The 19,402-nt window shown below is 47.6% G+C and overlaps 1 protein-coding gene and 1 long non-coding RNA gene across 3 annotated transcripts; both read right to left on the reverse strand.

Moving 5' to 3' along the window:
• Window positions 1-707: 707 nt before the first annotated feature.
• LOC132539492 (uncharacterized) lies at window positions 708-13,087 on the reverse strand. 2 transcript variants are annotated; one of them, XR_009550816.1, is made up of 3 exons: window positions 12,653-13,087; window positions 7,445-7,521; window positions 708-3,144 (listed from the first exon to the last, which is right to left on the reverse strand). It is a non-coding gene; the product is annotated as an uncharacterized LOC132539492 (long non-coding RNA). The 2 variants fall into 2 exon arrangements; XR_009550815.1 differs by lacking the exon at window positions 708-3,144 and having other exon boundaries at window positions 7,302-7,521.
• Window positions 13,088-14,310: 1,223 nt separating this feature from the next.
• On the reverse strand, window positions 14,311-18,910 carry SUOX (sulfite oxidase). Its single transcript, XM_007533350.3, has 4 exons — window positions 18,814-18,910; window positions 16,412-16,471; window positions 15,949-16,123; window positions 14,311-15,749 (listed from the first exon to the last, which is right to left on the reverse strand). The coding sequence occupies exons 2-4, from the start codon at window positions 16,459-16,461 to the stop codon at window positions 14,337-14,339; spliced, it is 1,638 nt and encodes a 545-aa protein (XP_007533412.1). The 5' UTR covers window positions 16,462-16,471; window positions 18,814-18,910; the 3' UTR covers window positions 14,311-14,336.
• Between the last annotated feature and the right edge of the window lie 492 nt (window positions 18,911-19,402).

Below are 19,402 nucleotides of genomic sequence, written 5' to 3' on the forward strand. Positions count from 1 at the left end.
TACCAAGAACCCACTACTCCTGGAGGCTATTTTTTCCCTTTTGTTGTCGTTGTTTTATTGTTGTTGTTTCGATTGTTATTGTTGGTATTGCTGTCATTGTTGTTGGATAGGACAGAGTCAAAACTGAGAGGAAGGGAAGACAGAAGGGGGAGAGAAAGATAGACACTTGCAGACCTGCTTCACCGCCTGTGAAGAGACACCCCTGCAGGTGGGTGGGGGAGGACTCGTACAGGTATCTTTAAGCCGGTCTTCCGCTTTGCACCAAGTGCGCTTAACCCGCTGCGCTACCGCCCGACCCCCAGAAGAAAACATTTTGTCTACATTTTTCAAAAATATTGTATTTATGGGAGTCGGGCGGTAGTGCAAGGGGTTAAGCGCACGTGGCGCTAAGCGCAAGGACCAGCGTAAGGATACCAGTTCAAGCCCCCAACTCCCCATCTGCAGGGGACTCGCTTCACAGGTGGTGAAGCAGGTCTGCCGGTGTTTATCTCTCTCTCCTCTTCTTTGTCTCCCCCTCCTCTTTCCATTTCTCTGTCCTATCCAACAACAATGACATCAATAACAACAATAAGAAACAACAAGGGCAACAAAAGGGAAAATAAATAAATATAAAAAAAGAAAAAATATTTTGTTTATTTAAATGAGAGATATGAAGAGATACAGAGAGATCAGAGCACTGCTCAGTGGTGCTGAGGATTGAACCTGGGACCTCAGAGCTTCAGGAATTAAAGTCTTGCATAGCTATTATGCTGTCTCCCCAGCTATTTTTTTCTCTCTTCTTTAAGATTTATATTTTATTACATATGAGAGAGAGTTTTAAAGGAGGCAGAAAAAAGAGAGAGAAGCCAGGGCACCATTCTGGTACATACGGTGCTGGGGATTGAACCATTAACCTTGAACATGAAAGCCCTATGTTCTGCCATTTTGGGCCATTTCTCCAGTCATTTCTTTTCTTTTCTTTTTCTTTCTTTCCTCCTTCCCCTTCCCTCCTCCCTACCCCCATTCCTCTCCTCTCTTTCTTCCCAGAGCACTGCTTTACTCTGGTTTATGGGGATGTGGGGGATTGAGGACGGGACTTTGGAGCCTCAGGCTTGAGTCTCTCTGCATAACCATTATGCTATCTACCCCTCCACCACTACATTTATTTTCAAACCTTCTTTTCTTGACAGTCTCTCTGGCAGGGATTGAGCTTTGGGATCAGACTATTAGACCAAGCCACAATATTAATCTTCCTTGAAGATTCCCTTAGGAGTAATGACTAGAACCCAAGTCCACAGTAGTTAGTTAACTCCCACCCTCTGCAACTAGCCAGAAAACTTGCAGTGGTCAGAGATCCAAAGATGGAGAGTGGTCTAATACTCACGGGACCCTTTCCTTTCCAAATCATTAGCTCCATAATGGCCCTTTGGGATTTTTCAAAGCTACTGCAAATCTCAAATGCCTACACAACTTCTCCCACACATATACACTGGTGTAGGAGGGGCAGAAATGATTGGGATTTCCCCATATACACTGGTGTAGGGAGAGCAGAAGTGATTGGGATTTCCCCCCATTTTCTGCTTGGAGAAACAGATTCAGAGTAGTTAACTGACTTGTTTCAGGGCTCCTAGTGAAAGTGGAACAAGAAAAAAACACAAGTTTCCTCCCTTTCTGACATGTGCTCTTTCAACCACACCATCCCGCTTCCTTTCAAAAGCAAGGTTCCTCAAGACTTTTCCTGTTTTTCCCTAACATTGGTCCTCTTTTCCTTTAGTGTGATCCCTGTGGGAATGGTGTCTGCTACTTAAAAAAGAACAAGTTGAGCAGACTCTATTGGGAGAACTAGGAAAATATGATTGTGTGTGTGTGTGTGTGTGTGTGTGTACACGTATGTACACTAGGGGCTGGGCTAGCACTAGCCCAGTTGAAGCCTACTGTTCAGCTTGCACTGGCTCAGCAAGTACACTTCATTCTTGGACACCTGCCCAAATTGCCCCAAAACAATTTCCAGAATGGTCTGAAGAAGTTGTTTTCTGAGTTGGACTTTGTTCCTGCTAGTAAACTGAGTTTCCTGCTTCTTAACTGTTCATAACAGGTGCTCCCTGACACATCTGGGGCAAAACCAGTCCCCAGCTGCCTCCAACCAGTCTGAATGCCAGGTTGGTAACCCCGGGAGCCAGAGGATTTTGAGATCCCGCTGTTGCTGATCCTAGTATTTTTGAAAGCCAGGTACAAATCAGTAGATATACTTCACAGCTCAGGTCTCCCTCCCAACCTGCCTATTCCCTCAAAGCTCCTCCTCCCCTGCCAGGCCAGGAAGGCCGATCTTAGTGTCTTCTTAGAGAAACTGGGTCATATTAAGCAGTGCCAACTGGAGACACACCATGGGGGGGGGGAGGAGGTACAGGAGTTACATAAGACAGGCTTGGCTCAAAGATCTTGGGGATATAATATTATATTATATTACATTACATTATGTTATATTATATATAGTATAAAGACAGAAGCTAAGAGACAGGGTGGGGGGCTGTGAAGAGACCACAGGACAGAAGCTTCTTTTAATGCAGTGGGGGCTGAGTTTGGACGTGGGTCATGCACATGACAAAGCAACGCACTAAGTGAGTTGTTTCACTGGCCCAGAAACTGGTTTTATAGAAACACAGATGTCATTCAGTGATAGAGGTAGGCACGTATATACTGTAAATTCAGTTCAGCAAAGGCCCAGGAAGCAACTAGAAATAGCCAGTCTCCCAATTTGAGAAGTATCTCTGTGAGGAGGGGGGAAAAGTTGACCATTGTAATCTCTGGAGAGAGACTTTCTTCCCTACTCTTGAGTCTACTTGGCACTATCCCAATTCTGTGGCCCTGGTTTCCTCTCATTAACACAACCTCACATCTGAACAGGCTGGGCATTTCTTCTAGACAGACTCCCCATAATACTTGCCGAAGAGCAGCAGGTGAGAACCAATTTGGAGTTTTAATTTCCACGGGTAGGCCACACATCAGTGACCACCTGTATTCAAGGGGCTGGGATACAGCTCAGTAGCAGAGTATGTGCTTCGTATGTGTCAGGTACTAGATTTGATCACACACACCCCTCTAATTATTGATGACAAACAAGGCAGCCAAGTTTCCTCTGGTTTCCAAGTTTCAGTGGCCCTGAGCCTGAAATAAGATGGATAAAATACTTCAAATCTTCCAAAGAATCCTTTTTAAACCACTGAGGTTCCAAAATTGGAAATCATGTATGTGTTTTTATTGAAAGCACATTGATTTACAAGACTCCCCCCTGCCCTTATTGTGGGGCTTCACTACTTTGGGCTGACATTTTCAGACAGTGAGACACACACGTAGCCCAGCAGGTGGCACAGTAGGTGAAGCCTGGACTTTTAGGCATAAAGTCCTGAGTTCAGTTCCTGGTATGGCATATGCTAGAGTGACTCTGGCTTCTGTCTTCCCTCTCTCTCATAAACAAACAAAAAAGAGGAGCCAGGTGTTGGTCCACATGTTGCAATGCACAAGGACCTGGTCTGAGCCCCAGGTCCCCACCAGCAGGAGGAAAGCTTCAAAAATGGTGAAGTGAAGTAGCTCGGTAGCGCAATGGGTTAAGCGCAATGGGTTAATGATGCAAGGAATGACGGAAGGATCCTGGTTCAAGCCCCGGATCCCCACCTGCAGGGGAGTCACTTCACAGGCGATGAAGCAGGTATGCAGGTGTCTGTCTTTCTCTCCCCGTTTCCCCTCCTCTCTCCACTTCTCTCTGTCCTACCCAACAACAATGACATCAATAAAAACAACAACAATAATAACCACAATGATAAAATAAGGGCAACAAAAGGGAAAATATACCCTCCAGGAGCAGTGGATGTGTGGTGTAGACATGGAGCCCCAGCAATAACCCTGGAGGCAAAAAAAAAAAAAAAGTGGTGAAGCAGGGCTGCAGGTGTCTCTCTATCTCTCACCCCTCTATCTCTCCCTGCCCTCTCTTTCTGGCTGTCTCTCTCTAATCATGATTTTTTAGGGGCCAGGCTGTGGTGCACCAGGTTGAGTGTACACATTACAGAACACAAGGACCCAGGTTCAATCCCCTGGTCCCCACCTGCAGGGGGAAAGCTTCACAAGTGGTGAAGCAGGTCTGCAGGTGTCTCTCTGTCTCTCTCCCTCTCTATTCCCCCTCCCCTCTCAATTTGTCACTATCCAGTAAATAAATAAAAGAAAAAAAATTAAAAAAAAAATTTTTTTTTTTTCCTGCCCCTCTCCCACCAAACAAAAAAATTTTTAAGGAGGCCGGGCAGTAGCACAGCAGGTTAAGCACACATGCTGCAAAGCACAAGGACCAGCATAAGGATCCTGGTTTGAGCCCCTGGCTCCCCACCTGCAGGGGAGTCGCTTCACAGGCGATGAAGCAGGTCTGCAGGTGTCTTTCTCTCCCCTCTCTGTCTTCCCCTCCTCTCTCTATTTCTCTCTGTCCTATCCAACAACGAAAGCAATAACAACAACAATATATCAACAATGATAAACAACAAGGGCAACAAAAGGGAAAAAAAAAACATTTATTTTTTAAAAATGTATTAATATGGTCCGGGAGGTGGCGCAGTGGATAAAGCACTTGACTCTCAAGCATGAGGTCCTGAGTTCACGCCCCGGTAGCACATGTACCAGAGTGATGTCTAGTTCTTTCTCTCTCTCCTCCTGTCTTTCTCATCAATCAATAAATAAAATCTTTTTTTTTTTTTTAAAAAAAGTATTAAAAGAGGGAGGAGACACACAGCTTCCTCCAGTGGGAGCTTGGCTTAAATCTGGCTTGTCTGTATTTCTGGCTTACAGTGGTGAAGATGAGATAAAGAGGGAGAGAGACACCCACATACACACCTGCAGCATAGTGATGCTCTGTGTCACCGCTTGTGTAGCTTCCTCAATGCAGGTGGGGACCAGTGCATTGAACCTGGGTCCTTAAATCTGGGCCCTTGGCACATGGTGTTGCCATGCCCTCTACTGAGTGCATCACCACTGGTTCTTCTTATTATTTCATTTAAAAACTTATTTATTTAAAACTATTTTATTTATTTACTTATTTATTGGATAGAGACAGAGAAAAATCAAGAGGAGAGGGGGTAATAGGGAGAGAGATAGACACCTGCCGTACTGCTTCACTGTTTGAGATGCTTTCTTTCTCCCTTGTAGGTGGGGACCACAGGCTTGAACCCAAATCTTTGAGCATTGTAACGTGTACACTAAACCAGTTGAACCACCACCTGCCCTTTAAAGACTTATTTCTGAGGGAGTGAGAGGGACAGAGAAAGTACCAGACCATCACTCTGGAACATGCAGCACCAGGGAACAACTGGGAGCCTCAGGAACGCAAGTCCAGGGCTCTGTCAGCTTCCAGTTTCCCACCCTGTCATCCATTTGATTGTAATGTTTAAACTGTAACAAGAAGAAGTGGAATTTTTAAAAAATTTTATTTATTTATTGGATAGAGACCAGAAATTGAGAGGGTAGGGGAGGATAAAGAAAGAGAAAGAGAGACACCTGAAGCATTGTTTCACCACTTGCAAAGACACCCCCCCCACACAGGTGGGAACTGGGGTCTCAAACCCTGGTCTTTGCATACTGTAACATGTGTGCTCAACCAGGTGGAATTTCCCCCACTCTGGTCTTTCTTGGCACCTGGGATCTGAAGTGTCCAGTGGATGTGAATAAGACAACTTTCTTTTTATGTTTTTAATTTTTTTACCTTTATTTATTGGCTAGAGACAGCCAAAAATTAAGAGGGTAGGGGAGACAGGGAGGGAGAGCAGCACTGCTTCACCACTTGGAAAGCAGGGACTGGGGACTGAACTGGGGTCTTTTCCCATTATAACATGTATGCTCAACCAGGTGCACTACCACCTGGCCCCTGAATGAGACAACTTCCACCTGCCTTGAGAGTGAACAGTTCAGCTGCTACAGATAAACCAGTCATAGCATCTTCCTCTCTTATCTGCTCTGCTTGCTTTCTTTCTCTCTCTTCCTTTTCTTTAACATTTAAAAAATATTACCTTTATTTATTAGATAGAGACAGCCAGAATTTGAGAGGAAGGCAGGGATAGAAAGGGAGAGAGACAGAGAGACACCTGCAGCACTACTTCACCACTTGCAAAGATTTCCCCCTGCAGGTGGAGACCAGGGTCTTGAACCTGGGTCCTTGCACATTGCAACATGTGCACTCAACCAGGTGCGCCACCATCTGGCCCTTCTTTCTATTTTTTAATTGCTGCCAGGATTATCACTGAGGTTCAGTGCTGGCTCTAGGAATCCACCACTCCTGGCTGCCATTCTCTTCCTTTTTTTCTTCCCATTTTTATTGGATAGCAGAGAGAGATATTGAGAGAGAAGGGGGGAGATAGACAGGGAAAGAGCAAGATAGACACCTTCAGATCTGCTTCACCACTTATGAAGCATTGCCCCTGCAGGTGGAGAGCAAGGGTATGGACCTGGGTCCTTGTGCGTGATAATGTGTACACTTAACTGGATATGCCACCACCCAGCCCTCAGCTCTGCTTTTTTTTCTCTCTTTTTTAATATTTTTTTTTACTTAAATTTTTTTTTTCTTAAAAATAATTAGGGGGCCAGGCGGTGGCACATCTGGTTAAGTGCACACATTACAGGGCACAAGGACCCAGGTTCAAGCCCCTGGCCCCCATCTGCAGGGGGAAACCTTCATGAGTAGTGAAGCAGGGCTGCAGTTATCTGTCTCTCTCTCTTTCTATCTCCTCCTCCCCTCTCAATTTCTGTCTGTATCCAATAATAAATAAATAAAAATGTTTAAAACACATTTATTTATTTATTCCCTTTTGTTGCCCTTGTTGTTTTATTGCTGTAGTTACTGATATCATTGTTGAATAGGACAGAGAGAAATGGAGAGAGGAGGGGAAGACAGAGAGGGGGAGAGAAATACAGACACCTGCAGACCTCCTTCGCCAACTGGGATCCTTACGCCGGTCCTTGTGCTTTGTGACACCTGCGTTTAACCCGCTGCACTACCTACCACTCGACTCCCCTAGCTCTGCTTTCTATCAGGGCTTTGCACAAATGGGAAGGGGAAGGGCAAAGAGTTGAAGGAAGAGGTAGAATCAGTCATTTTTCTGCATCTGCCTACATGCCCTTTTGAAGACACAGACCTTGTCGCTGAGCAGTTTACAGCTCTGAATTGATCTCTAGGGCCAGCCCTGTGCCCTTGGGAGGTAATCCACCCATCCCCCCCACCCCCCCAGCTTATGTGTCTGTCTTTCAGCAGAAAAAGAAGATGGCTGACCTTCTGTCTATATACAACACAGATGGAGTCAGACAGACTTTATTGGCCAAATGCTTAGGAATCAGTGCAAAAGGGGATGAACTCCTAGGTCACCCTAGGAGTGGCCATTATTTACTATAAGAAGGGGTAAAAATCTGGGCACACATCTGGATAGTGGAAGAATATCACCTCATTGTCTCCTTTTAGATCTGAGATTGATGCTGCATCTTTTCTCTTGTTCTTTGCTCTTCCCTGTCCCATGTAGACTGTGGAGAGAGAAGGCCAGGGTTTATGGGTGGGAGGAGACATAATAGTACCCCTCCCATGTCTTATTTCAGGACATAAGGAAGTAAGAAAAGGGCCAAACAGTTTAAATCACTAGGTGTGATGCAAACCAGATGATACTTTCTACATTTGGGGGTAGATTCTTGAGTATATACGCCCTGTATTTATAAAAAGGCTATACAAGGTCACTGCTATTTTGTTGTATGTTAGGGCATGGATGGGAAAGAGGGAGCAGGGAGTCAATTTGATATTTTATTTATTTTTTATATTTATTTATTTCCCCTTTTGTTGCCCATGTTGTTTTTTATTGTTGTAGTTATTATTATTATTGTTATTGATGTCATCGTTGTTGGAAAGGATAGAGAGAAATGGAGAGAGGAGGGGAAGACAGAGAGGGGGAGAGAAAGATGGACACTTGCAGACCTGCTTTACCGCCTGTGAAGCGACTCCCCTGCAGGTGGGGAGCCAAGGGCTCAAACCGGGATCCTTGAGCTGGTCCTTGCGCTTTGTGCCATGTGCACTTAACCCACTGCGCTACTGCCCGACTCCCTTGATTTTTTATTGCCCTCAGGGTTATTACTGGGGCTTTGTGCCTGTACAAGGAATCCACTGCTACAGGCTACCTTTTTCCCCCTCCTTTCTTTTAATAGTCTATTTAGTTATTGGATAGAGACAGAGAAAATCAAGAGGGAAGAGAAAGAGAGAGAAAGAGAGAGGTACCTGCAACACTGCTTCACTGCTCACAAAGCTCCCTCCCACCACTACAGGTTCGGATTGGGGGCTTGGATCCAGGTAACGTGGTAATATGTGCACTCAGCTGGTTGTACCACTGCCCAATTCCTTTTCTTTTTTACTTGATAGGGCCGAAAGATATTTAGAGAGGAAGAGAGAGAGAGAGAGAGAGAGAGAGAGACCTGCAGCCCAATTTCACCACTCATGAAGTGTCCCGTTAGGTCCTTGCACATTGTAACTTATGCGCTCAAATGGTGCATCACCACCTGCTGCTAATTTGATGTTTGTTTGTTTTATCTTTGTTTATTGGGTAGAGACAGTCAGAGGGTCCAGGTGGTGTTGTAACTGGTTAAGTGCACATAGTACTAAATGCAAGAACCTGCACAAGGATTCAGGTTCACACCTGCGGGGGGTGAGGTGGGGTGTGGGTGGGGATACAAACGGTAAAGCAGGTCTGCAGGCGTGTGTGTCTCTCTATTTCTCTCTGTCCTATCCAATAAAATGAAAAAAAAAAAAAAAAGGCCACCAGGAGCTGTAGCTTCGGAGTGCTGGCACTGAACCCCAGTGATAACTCTGGAGGCAAGGGGAAAAAAGAGAGAGAGAGAAATCAAGAAATTGAGAGTATAGGGGGAGATAAAGACGTCTTCTGCACTGGTTCATCACTAGCGAAGCTTTCCCCCTGTAGGTGGGGACCAGGGGCTTGAACCCCGGTCCTTTTGCATTGTAACATGTGCGCTCAACCAGGTGCACCGCCACCCAGTCTCTCCCCTTATTTATTTATTTTCCCTTTTGCTACCCTTGTTGTTTTTCATTGTTGTAGTTTATTGTTGTTATTGATGTTGTCGTTGTTAGGACAGAGAGAAATGGAGAGAGGGGAATACCAAGAGGGGGAGAGAAAGATAGACACCTGCAGACCTGCTTCACTACCTGTGAAGCGACTCCCCTGCAGGTGGGGAGCCGGGGGCTCGAACTGGGGTCCTTATGCTGGTTCTTGCGCTTTGTGCCACGTGTTTAACCGGCTGCATTACCGCCCTTGTCGTTTTTATTATTGTTGTTGTTATTGCTGTCGTTATTGTTGGATAGGACAGAGAGAAACTGAGAGAGCAGGGAAGACAGAGAGGAGAGAAAGACACCTGCAGACCTGCTTCACCGCTTGTGAAGCAACCCCCTTCAAACAGGGTTTCTTACTCTAGTCCTTGCGCTTGGCGCCACATGTGCTTAACCCGTTGCACTACCGCCCAGTCTGTCCCCTCCCCTTTTTTTTTCTTTCTTCATTATCTTTATTTATTTATTGGCTAGAGACAGCCAGAAATCGAGATGGAAGGGAGTGATAGAGAAGGAGAAAGAGACACCTGCAGCACTGCTTCACCACTTGCAAAGCTTTCCCCTGCAGGTGGGCACCACGGGTCTGAACCTGGATCCTTTTTATTATTATTATCTTTATTTATTATTGGATAGAGACAGCCAGAAATTGAGAGGGTTGGGGAGACAGAGAGGGAGAGAGGCAGAGACAGTGAGACACCTGCAGCTATGCTTCCCCCTGCAGGTGGGGACTGAAGCTTTCAGTCATGAAGCTTTTTTTACTCATGAAGCTTTCCCCCTGCAGGTGGGGACTGGGGGCTGAACCTGAGTCCTTGTGATTGTAACATGTACGCTCAACCTGGTTGGAACTCTTCTGTCGCGGCAAGTCAGCAGTCTGGGATTTACAGCCTTTAGCAAGGTCAAGGTGCCAACAAAACCCCCTCTGCTTGTGTCACTATTTACACCCACAGGAGCCCACACTTTAATTTCTTTCTACAGAGTGAAAGAGGCTAGGTATATCTGTCTGCTAATAATCTAACTTCATGTTTCTTTGGCTGTTGTGTGTATGTTGAGGTGGTCAGGTCTGGAAAGCAAGAATCCCTTTGTGGACGTGGGGAGAGTAGGCTGCAGTGGGAAAGCTGCGTTACTATTCTGTGTGAGCTGCAGATTCAAACTATGAGTTAGGGCTCATTTCTGAACCAAGTCCTGAAACATGCTTTACTGTCACTGACAGGAAGGGAATTACCAGAAGCCACAGTTGAACTAACTACACCCAGAAGACCACAGAGACATCGTGTTTTATGCTCAAGACCTCAGCATCTATTGACTAGGGCAAGATAGGATTCTGAAACTGCTAAATTGAGGCCAGCTCCCACCACCCTGGGGCCCATCCCAGAAGCTCCGTTGAGACCTCTCCTGCTTTCAGTGGTAAGGCTATTTTCTTCTGCAAAGACTTTATTTTTATCTCAGGAGCCACTCTTCTGTCTGTTCTCATGACCCAGGGAGCTGTCTGGATTCTCTGGCTTTAGGCCCTTTATGAGGAAGATTTTAGTTCCTTGCACACCACAAAGCAAGATCCACATATGGATGCATGAGATGAGGGAGTCTAATTGGGCAGTTCACACCCCCTACCAATCAATATGCTATACTTCCACACACTGTCAGTTTGTCCTTTTAGCTGGTCTTATCCTCAGACTCTGAACCATCTGAAGCGGGAATATCCTAGGGGAAATATTTTTAAATGTCTGTTTATGTGTCTTCACAAAGTGAACATCAGTAAGGAGAGATGGCTGGGCTTCAAGGGTCTTCTGTCATGATCGTGGAAGGCCTAGAGTGGATATGTGAGCCAGGAATATATCAAGCTCACGAATGATGCTTTAAGAACTCACCCAGTAGATAGAATTTTGCCATGTGTAAGAACCTAGGTTTGAGCTCCCCCCTGTCCACCACATGGGAGGATCATACAGAGTAGGCCTCACAAACTGTGGATCAGTGCTGTAGAGTCCTTCTCTTTTTCCTTTCCCTCTTTTCTCTCTCTCAAACTCAAACAAAACAACACAACATAAAAGAAACAACAAATTCACTGGGAGAGGTGGAATCCCACAAGTATGAACAAGTCCCAGGGAAATTCTGTGGGGGGTGGGGTGGGGTGAGGGTTGAGTGAGGGTGCATGGTGAGCAGAAGATAGGCTCAGACTGGGAAGACTACAAATACTGAGCTGTCAAATATGTAGGTAGGGGCTGGTAAGAGTGACAACAGTATGTGGCCTGGAAAGTGGCACAATGGATAAAGCAGTGAGTCTTCAAGTGTCACGTGCCAGAGCGATATTCTGGTTCTTAGTCATTCATCCTCTCTCCTTTTTTTTTTTTTTTAATATTTATTTATTTATTTATTCCCTTTTGTTGCCCTTGTTTTATTATTGTAGTTATTATTGATGTCGTCGTTGTTGGATAGGTCAGAGAAAAATGGAGAGAGGAGGGGAAGACAGAGAAGGGGAGAGAAAGACAGACACCTGCAGACCTGCTTCACCGCCTGTGAAGCGACTCCCCTGCAGGTGGGGAGCCGGGGGCTCGAACCGGGATCCTTACGCCGGTCCTTGCGCTTTGCGCCACTTGCGCTTAAGCCGCTGCGCTACCGCCGGACTCCCTCCTCTTTCCTCTTATAAAGAACAAATCTTAAAAAGAGTGACAACAGTTGACAGTTTTACTTAAGAGAGAAGAGTAGAAGTAGATATGCGAAACTGGACATAATTTATCAATAGTTGGTAATGCATAGAATCTTCCTGGATGCAGGGTCAATAATTTTTTTTTTTTTAACTTTGGAGAAGGAAATAGGCATCTTATTTCCTAAACCTTCTGTATCTAAAGGTCCATGAACCAGAATCGGTCACAATTTTGGCAAAACAGAAATCAACCGAAAATGTTAAAAATTGAGAATCTATATAACCCTAGCATCAAAGGGGTGGGAGTGGGTGGGAGGAATGTTTTAGTTTGGATCTGTTTCACAAGTCTGTCACTCCCTCAGAAAGCCTGTCTGGCCATCCCCTAGCTCCATTTCTCTTTCAGGGCTCACAGGCAGCGAGTCACCTTACCAGCTTTGCTTCTCCGGTTCCCTCGATTGCTCACTCCACACAGAACCCCAGACAGCACTTCTCGCGCCACCCTAAGTTTCTTCTCCCATTCTGCTCGTTCCCTCCCAGGCCTACGTCTTTCTCTCCAACCTTCTCTAGCCATTCGCCGCCCCCCTCCAGCCCAGGTGTCCTCTCCACTTCTCCCCAGTCCGGGGTCCCTCTTTCTTGCCCCTGTCTGGCCGGCTCCCGCCTGTCCACCATCCTTGCCCTGACACGTCTCCCGCCTTTTTAGGACCCCTAGGTCCCTGCTACCTCCCCCCCCCACCCCGATCCTGTGGCCTCGCACCAAACTCTTCCCGGCCAGCTCCCGGCTGAAGCCCACCCAGCAGCCCCCCCGGCCGCCAGCACCCACCCCCACGTCTCCCCTCGCTTCACGCCCAAGCCCCCAGGCCCCGCCCCGTGCCCAGGCCCCGCCCCCGCGCTTCGCCCAAGCCCCGCCCCTCACTCACCTGAGGCAGCTCCGCGCGCGCGCAGGCTGGGGGGAGCGAGGGAGAAGGGACGGTGTTGGGGGAGAGGGGGGCGGGGCGGCGGGGGTCCCCCACTCTGGCCCGGATGGCCCAGTGCGGGGGCACTGGGGTCACTGAGGCGGCGGCAACCAGGCCGGAGCCGGGACCCGGGTGCTCAGCGGCGGTGGCTCCATCTCCATCAGCGGCTTCACCTGTGGAGGGACCGGCCCCCCCAACCCCCCCACTACAGTCGTTCCCCCCCTCCCCCGGACAACTTCCGGTCCCACTACCAGGCGACAGGAGGCTTGGCCGAACACCGAGCGCTTCTAAGCCGGGTAGACTGCTGAGAAAAGAAGAGAGAGGAGCTAGGGGAGAGTAGCCGAATACCGAAAGATTCAAATCCCTAAGGCGCGGTCGCCAACCCCAGTGACAGTGACTGCCCCCTTCATCTACATCTAATCTGAAAACTAGGTGCATATCGAATGCCCCACACACCCAGACACATCTGCCCCGAATGCCAGTTGTGCACCAGTCCCTCCTAAGACATTCTTTAGCTTTCCTACCAAATGCGTAGGGGGGGGGGAAGCTCAAAGGTGTCAATTCCACCCCCACTTCCTGGGTGGCAGGAAGATAGATCCTGAGGAAAACTACCTAAGCAAGGCAGATAACGACAGATGTCAGAAAAGAAAGCCCCACTTCTTGACCTTTTTGCACCTGTTTATTGTTTTTCTTCTCGTTTCGATTTATCTACTGAGTCCTGTACCAGCATACCTTTCTCTTGCAACATACTCCTTTTCTTGTTCAAGAGGCCCTCAAAATCACAATATTTTTTCAGAGTTGTAATCTTAAATATACTTTATTGGTGTGTTTAGAAATGTAAAACTGGGGGGCCGGGTGGTGGCACACCTGACTGAGCGCACATGTTACAGTGCATGAGGACCCAGGTTCATGCCCCTGGTCCCCACCTGCAGGGGGAAAGCTTCACAAATGGTGAAGCAGTACTGAAGGTGTCTCTCTCCCTGTCTACCCCCTTCCCTCTCAATTTCTGGCCGTGTCTATCCGATAAATCAATAAAGATTAAAGAAAAAGAGAAAAAAAGACGTAGAACTATACAAGGAGATAGTATTGCACCCCTCACAATCTTGGCAACCAGAGAGGCAGTAGAAAATTGTATATACTTTTCTTACACCCTCTATATACATTAAAGAATCCAAGAATAAAAGCAAACAAGGCCTCAGTGGTGGTGCTAGGCACTAGAAGTGGAGCTGACACACGAAAAGCACTAAATAGTGCGTGTCCGCAGAAAGACATTGCTCACATCTAGCCCCTTGCTCCAACAGCTCTCACCTCCTGGTGGGGTGTGTAACAGCGTCAAAGGAAGGACAGTGCCTGAGTGGAAATATGCAATGGATGTACAGTATGAGGCAGACTTAGGAAGGCACAGTTCAGGGTTGTAATCCATGAAATGGAGAGATGGAGGGAAAGGTTTTTTTTTTTTTTTCCCCGTGGCAATAAAACCAAAAAATGATGGATGGGTGGAAAGCTGATTCTAGAAAGACAGCATAATGTTTATGCAAGAAGACTTTGATGCCTGAGGTCTCAAGTTCAGTTCCTTAAGCCAGAGGTGAGCGGTTCTCTGAAGAAAAAAGAGGCAGGCTAGCTCTAGGAATAAATGGTTTCATTTCACTCATTTGGCCACATGGACATGTACACGGTGCCAGGCATTACTGAGCACACCTCGGAGGTTCCAGATTGGGGCAACAGTGTCTGGCTGTACATTGTAGCTGTCATCTACAGCCTTACAAACAATGTTTAGTTCTTTTTTCCCAGTAGGCACAGGGACTTTCAGTTGCCATAACCGCCAGGCCCAGGCCTTTCGGGGGCGCTGCTCCTCTCCATTGAGCTCAGCTGTCTGCCAGGTTATGCCCCCATCCAGAGACACATCCACCCGGACCACAGCCCTTCCACCACCGCTCCATGCATAGCCCCTGATAGTAACTTCTCCTGTCTCTATTGTCTCTCCATCTTGGGGCTCTGTGATGGCTGACTGGACGGGAAGTTCCTGAATAGATGGAGCAGAGTCAAAATCAACAGTGTCCCAGTCCACAGATGGAGAGAAGCCTTTGTAATCCCGCCGCTGCCAGTGACTGTAACTTTCCTCTGGTTCCACACTCACTTTGCCCAACCATTTCACATGGCGGGCACCCACCACACCAGGAACCACCACCCGCACGGGGAAGCCGTGGTCACGAGGCAGAGGCTCCCCATTCATCTCATATGCCAGCAGCACTTCAGCTTCTGGATCCATTGCACGAGCCAGAGGGATAGATGCTCCATAGTAAGTCCCAGTGGGGTCTGAGTCCAATCCCTCAAAACAGACGTGGGCCTCATTTTCACAGACTTGGTGGCCAGCCTGGGCTAAGACATCACAGAGCCGGGCCCCACCCCAGCATGCAGTGCTAATCGCCCCCGTTCTCCACTCCAGACCTTTTACTTCTTTGAACCGAGTCATTTCAGAGCGGCGGTTTCCTGCACACTGCAGAGTGACTGTTATCTCATGCTTGGGGAATCTGTACAAGTCTTCCAGGGATAAGGACAATGACTGACCTTCAGGTGGCCCTACTACATGCAGGCGATAGGTGTCTGGGTCCAAGTTAGGTACAGGCAGATGGTTCCGAGTGAAGAAAATAGGATTGGGGGTGATGTAATTGTCTGTCAGCAGCCCAGGGGGTGGCTCTGCATTAAAGGGGCACTGGCTGTTGACCTTCAGGACTGGGTGACGTTTGGGATCATCAGCATAAGGGTCAGAGGTCTTTAGGGTGGTGGGTGCCTTGTCTTCAAGCCTTAACTCCCCAATCTTGTACTGAGCCAGTATCTCACGTACATGGGACTGGTTGTGAATAGCATAGGTGGCCCAGAAGGGCTCGAGAGGACCCCCAGCTGCTAGCATTATCTTCGATGCCCCTCCTGGGTGCAGGTCCACAAATTCTGTGACATCAAAGACCTCACTGCCCAGAGTCACCCAGACCCTAGTTTCTGGGGTGCAGTGGGAACTCACTTCCTCCCTTGTGTATATTCTTGGTGGTGACTCCTGAGTGGCCTGCAGGCAGGGCAGGGGGGAAGCAAAAGATAACAGACTATTAATAAGAAATCTCTCTGGTTGCCCCCTCAACTCACAAAGTGGTGGCTACTGGGAAATGGAGGCAGCAGATTCCATCTGTACTGTGCGTGAAGACACACGAGTTCAGGTTGCCTGGAGAGCTCCACAGTACACTTTCCTCCTTTCCTTCCCCACTTACCCTGCATTGGTGGTCATGATAGGCCCAGACAGCACCAAGGCCTAGCAAGGTCCCCATGACTTTCCATCTCCTGGTGCTGGATTGATCACCAGTGAAGGCAAGGCTGGGTCTCTCAGGCTGAAAAGAATCATTTGTAGAGCAGACCCGAACACAGATCCTTGAGGTTGATTTGAGTCTGAGAGAGGGGGGGGGAAGCGGGGCAGGGAAGTAAGAGGTCTTAGCATACTTCTCCCAATCATAAGGAAGGGTCATTGATGCCTTGGGATCTACCTCTCTCTGGCTGACCTTTGGTTCCTTCAGAGGGTACTTAAGTTTCCCCAGGGAGTGGGGGGACAAAGTAGGTTTTCCCTTTCCTCCCCCCACCATATCAACTATCTTATCTGGCAGATAAGGTAAGATGTCATAAAGAGATGGAGGAGGAGATATGGATTGGGAGACATGTCCCTAAGATGGGATGGCTTACCTGCAGGCCAGGTGAAGCCCTGGGACCACAGTTCTGGACAACAGTAGCATGGTGGCAGGCCTGTAGGTAGAAGACCGGGAAATTAAAACAGAGAATCCTGCAAGAGGCATAATTAGATCAACTGAATGGAATGGGTGGGAGAAAAACAGAGGGCAGTAATGGATTTATTTATTTTACCAGAGCACTGCTTAGCTCTGCCTAGTGGTGGTGCTGGGGACTGAACCTGGGACCTTGGAGATTCAGGCATGAAAGCATTTTGCATAGCCATTATGCTGTCTCTCCAATTTATGGAAATATTTATTTTTACCAGAGCACTTCTCAGCTCTGGTTTGTGGTGGTGCAGAGGTTTGAACCTGGGACTTTAGAGTCTCAGGACTGAGGCTATCTCATTATGCTATCTCCCCCACCTGGAAAATTTTTTATTATCTTTTTTTATTTATTCGACAGAGATAGCCAGAAATTGAGGGAAGGGGGTGATAGAGAGACACCTTCAACACTGCTTGACCACTCATAAAGCTTTCCCCCTGCAGGTGGGGGTAGGGGCTTGAAACTGGGTCCTTTTGCATTATAACTTTTGCTCTCAACCAGGTGTACCCTGAAAGTTTTTTTTTTTCTGCAGTAGTTAAGACCTACGGAGGGGAGTGGGACATCCAAATGAATATTTAGAGGAAAAAGTCAAGTACTTAAGAAACAGATAGGGGCCAGGTGGTGGTGCACCTGGTTGAGCGCACATGTTACAGTCTCAAGGACCCAGGTTCGAGCCCCTGGTCCCCACCTGCAGGGGGAAAGCTTCACAAGTGGTGAAGCAATGCTGCAGGTGTCTCTTTCTCTCTCTCTCCCCCTTCCCTCTCAATTTCTGACTGTCTCTATCCAACAGATAAGAATTAAAAAAAATTTTTTTTAATGAGCTGATAGGATAATAGGGAATAGGGGCTGTGGGAAAAGATCCCTAAAACCACTTATCTCCCATTCTCTGCCCTCTATTTTGTCCACCCCAGAGAACAATACCAGAAAGGAAATTCTATGATTCAATTTGCTGGTTTGTTCTTTCTTCAGTCAGTAGAGAAAAGCCAATGGGGAGCAGACTAACTAACAACAAAGTGGCAGTCTAAAGGAATGGAGTGTCGATTCTGAAATAAAACTGCTTTAGGTTTGTGAAAATGTCTGTCACTAATTCGACCTGTTCCCTGGGAAAGATACCAGGCTTCACTGAACCTGCACTTTCACCTATGAAATGAGATCTAACTAGTGCAACTGCTGTGGAGAGTAAACAAGTCTTAAACAAGTCACTGTTTTTGAAGGCCTTTCAGTTCAGTTTCTTCTTCTTCCTCTACCCACGCTAAAAAAAAAAAAAAAAAAAAAAAAAAAAAAAAAAAAAAAAAACTCAGCTGAGAAGTGGATGGACATAAACATCCTACCTTGCTTATGTCATTCTAGTAAGCTCAGCAAATCAAGGAGTTAATGGATGGTCTACAGAAGGTAATTTCCCCCCCCTATTTTGTAGCAGTTTCTTGTTCACAATGAGGCAAGCAAGGGTTAACTTTTTAAGAGAGAAGCAAGTGTTAACTTCTTAAAGAAAAATGCAGTAGCTAGCAATCAACCTCCTCCTCCCAGCATAAACAGGGCTTTCTACTGCTGTAATCAAAGTGGCATTGGTCAGTGGCCTTAGAATCTGCTACTTCTGCCCAAGAGTCTTCTGATAATCCAAACAAGTTATACTCTCTATACATACAAAAGAAAAAGTAATCTGTCAGTCTTGCAGCTGTGAGTTATTATGGGAAAGTTGATAACTGTATAAAAGGGCCAGTGCCATTGTGCTTGGTGCCCTGTCTTTTGTGGACACGAGTCTGGCTGGGTCTGTTGGCATAATAAACACTGCTTTCTACAGTAAAACCTCATTGTGTCCCGTCTCTACCTGAGAATCCAAAAACAAAAGCAGGAAGGTAAGGGTGTGTGTGTGTACACCGGAGTATGGATTTTATTTTTGGGCCTCACCCTTCATCTGCTGTCAGTCCCAGCATCCACTTATCCACTTTAACTAGACTGGAGTGGTGCAGGTAGGGCTAATTAGCAGGCGAACCAAGTTTGAGAGGGGAAGCTTTCTGCAGCAAAACGGATGCTACCCACCTGTGTGTGTGTGGCACCTTTCACTCCCCACTTTCATGAGGAGCCCAGCACTGGGCCACCAGCAGCATCCTATGTCACTGCTCGATATCTGACACAAGGGCCCTTGTAGCAACATTTCACGACCCAAGGAGCAGGTGTTAGCAGTTTTGTTATCCTTCTAAGTTCCCAAAACCACTGGGAGCCAATGCTCCGGCCAGAGTTACCAGCCCTTCCTTCTCCCTTCTACTCCGGCCTCCGTGCTCACGTCCAGCCCCCGCCCGGGCCCCGGCGCTTACCCGGTTCCACGCGCGGTCAGTGCTGATGGCAGTTTCACCCGCGCTGCCCGGGCTGCAGGCGGAGGGGCGGGGCCCGAGCGGTGACGCAGGCGGCTGCCAGGACCACTCTCGCCCCGGGCCTAGTCGCCAGCCATTGGCCGGCCGCGGGCCGTCTCCGCGCAGCTCTGCCCGCCTCCTGGAGGCTGCGGCTGGTGGGGCGCTTAGCCGCAGGCTGAGCGTCTCCTCCCACTCTGGACGAGGGACGGGAAGCTCACCTATGTCCAGAATCTGGACAGTGGAAGGTCACAGGTGGGAGATTTTGAAATGCACGCGCTCCGCCCCTACAGCTGAGATCGAAGTGCAATTGCTGCAGCTCGGCATCCTGAGTCTGCAGGCTTTTTCCCGTTCCCTGGCTCTACGACTGTGTTCTAACTACAGGTCACCCAGTTTATTTTTTAGGGTAAGCGCTTAAATCTAAGTCTTTTATCTAGGAATAAGGGCGGAAATGACTTCGCGATTCCTTGGCCTAGTCGGACCTCTCCCCCAACTCATGGAACAAACAGTATACCTGTATTTTATGGCTCATCAATAATCTCAGTGTAAAGGATAC

Source organism: Erinaceus europaeus, chromosome 7 (assembly GCF_950295315.1).
Source record: "Erinaceus europaeus chromosome 7, mEriEur2.1, whole genome shotgun sequence".
Lineage (NCBI taxonomy): Eukaryota > Metazoa > Chordata > Mammalia > Eulipotyphla > Erinaceidae > Erinaceus > Erinaceus europaeus.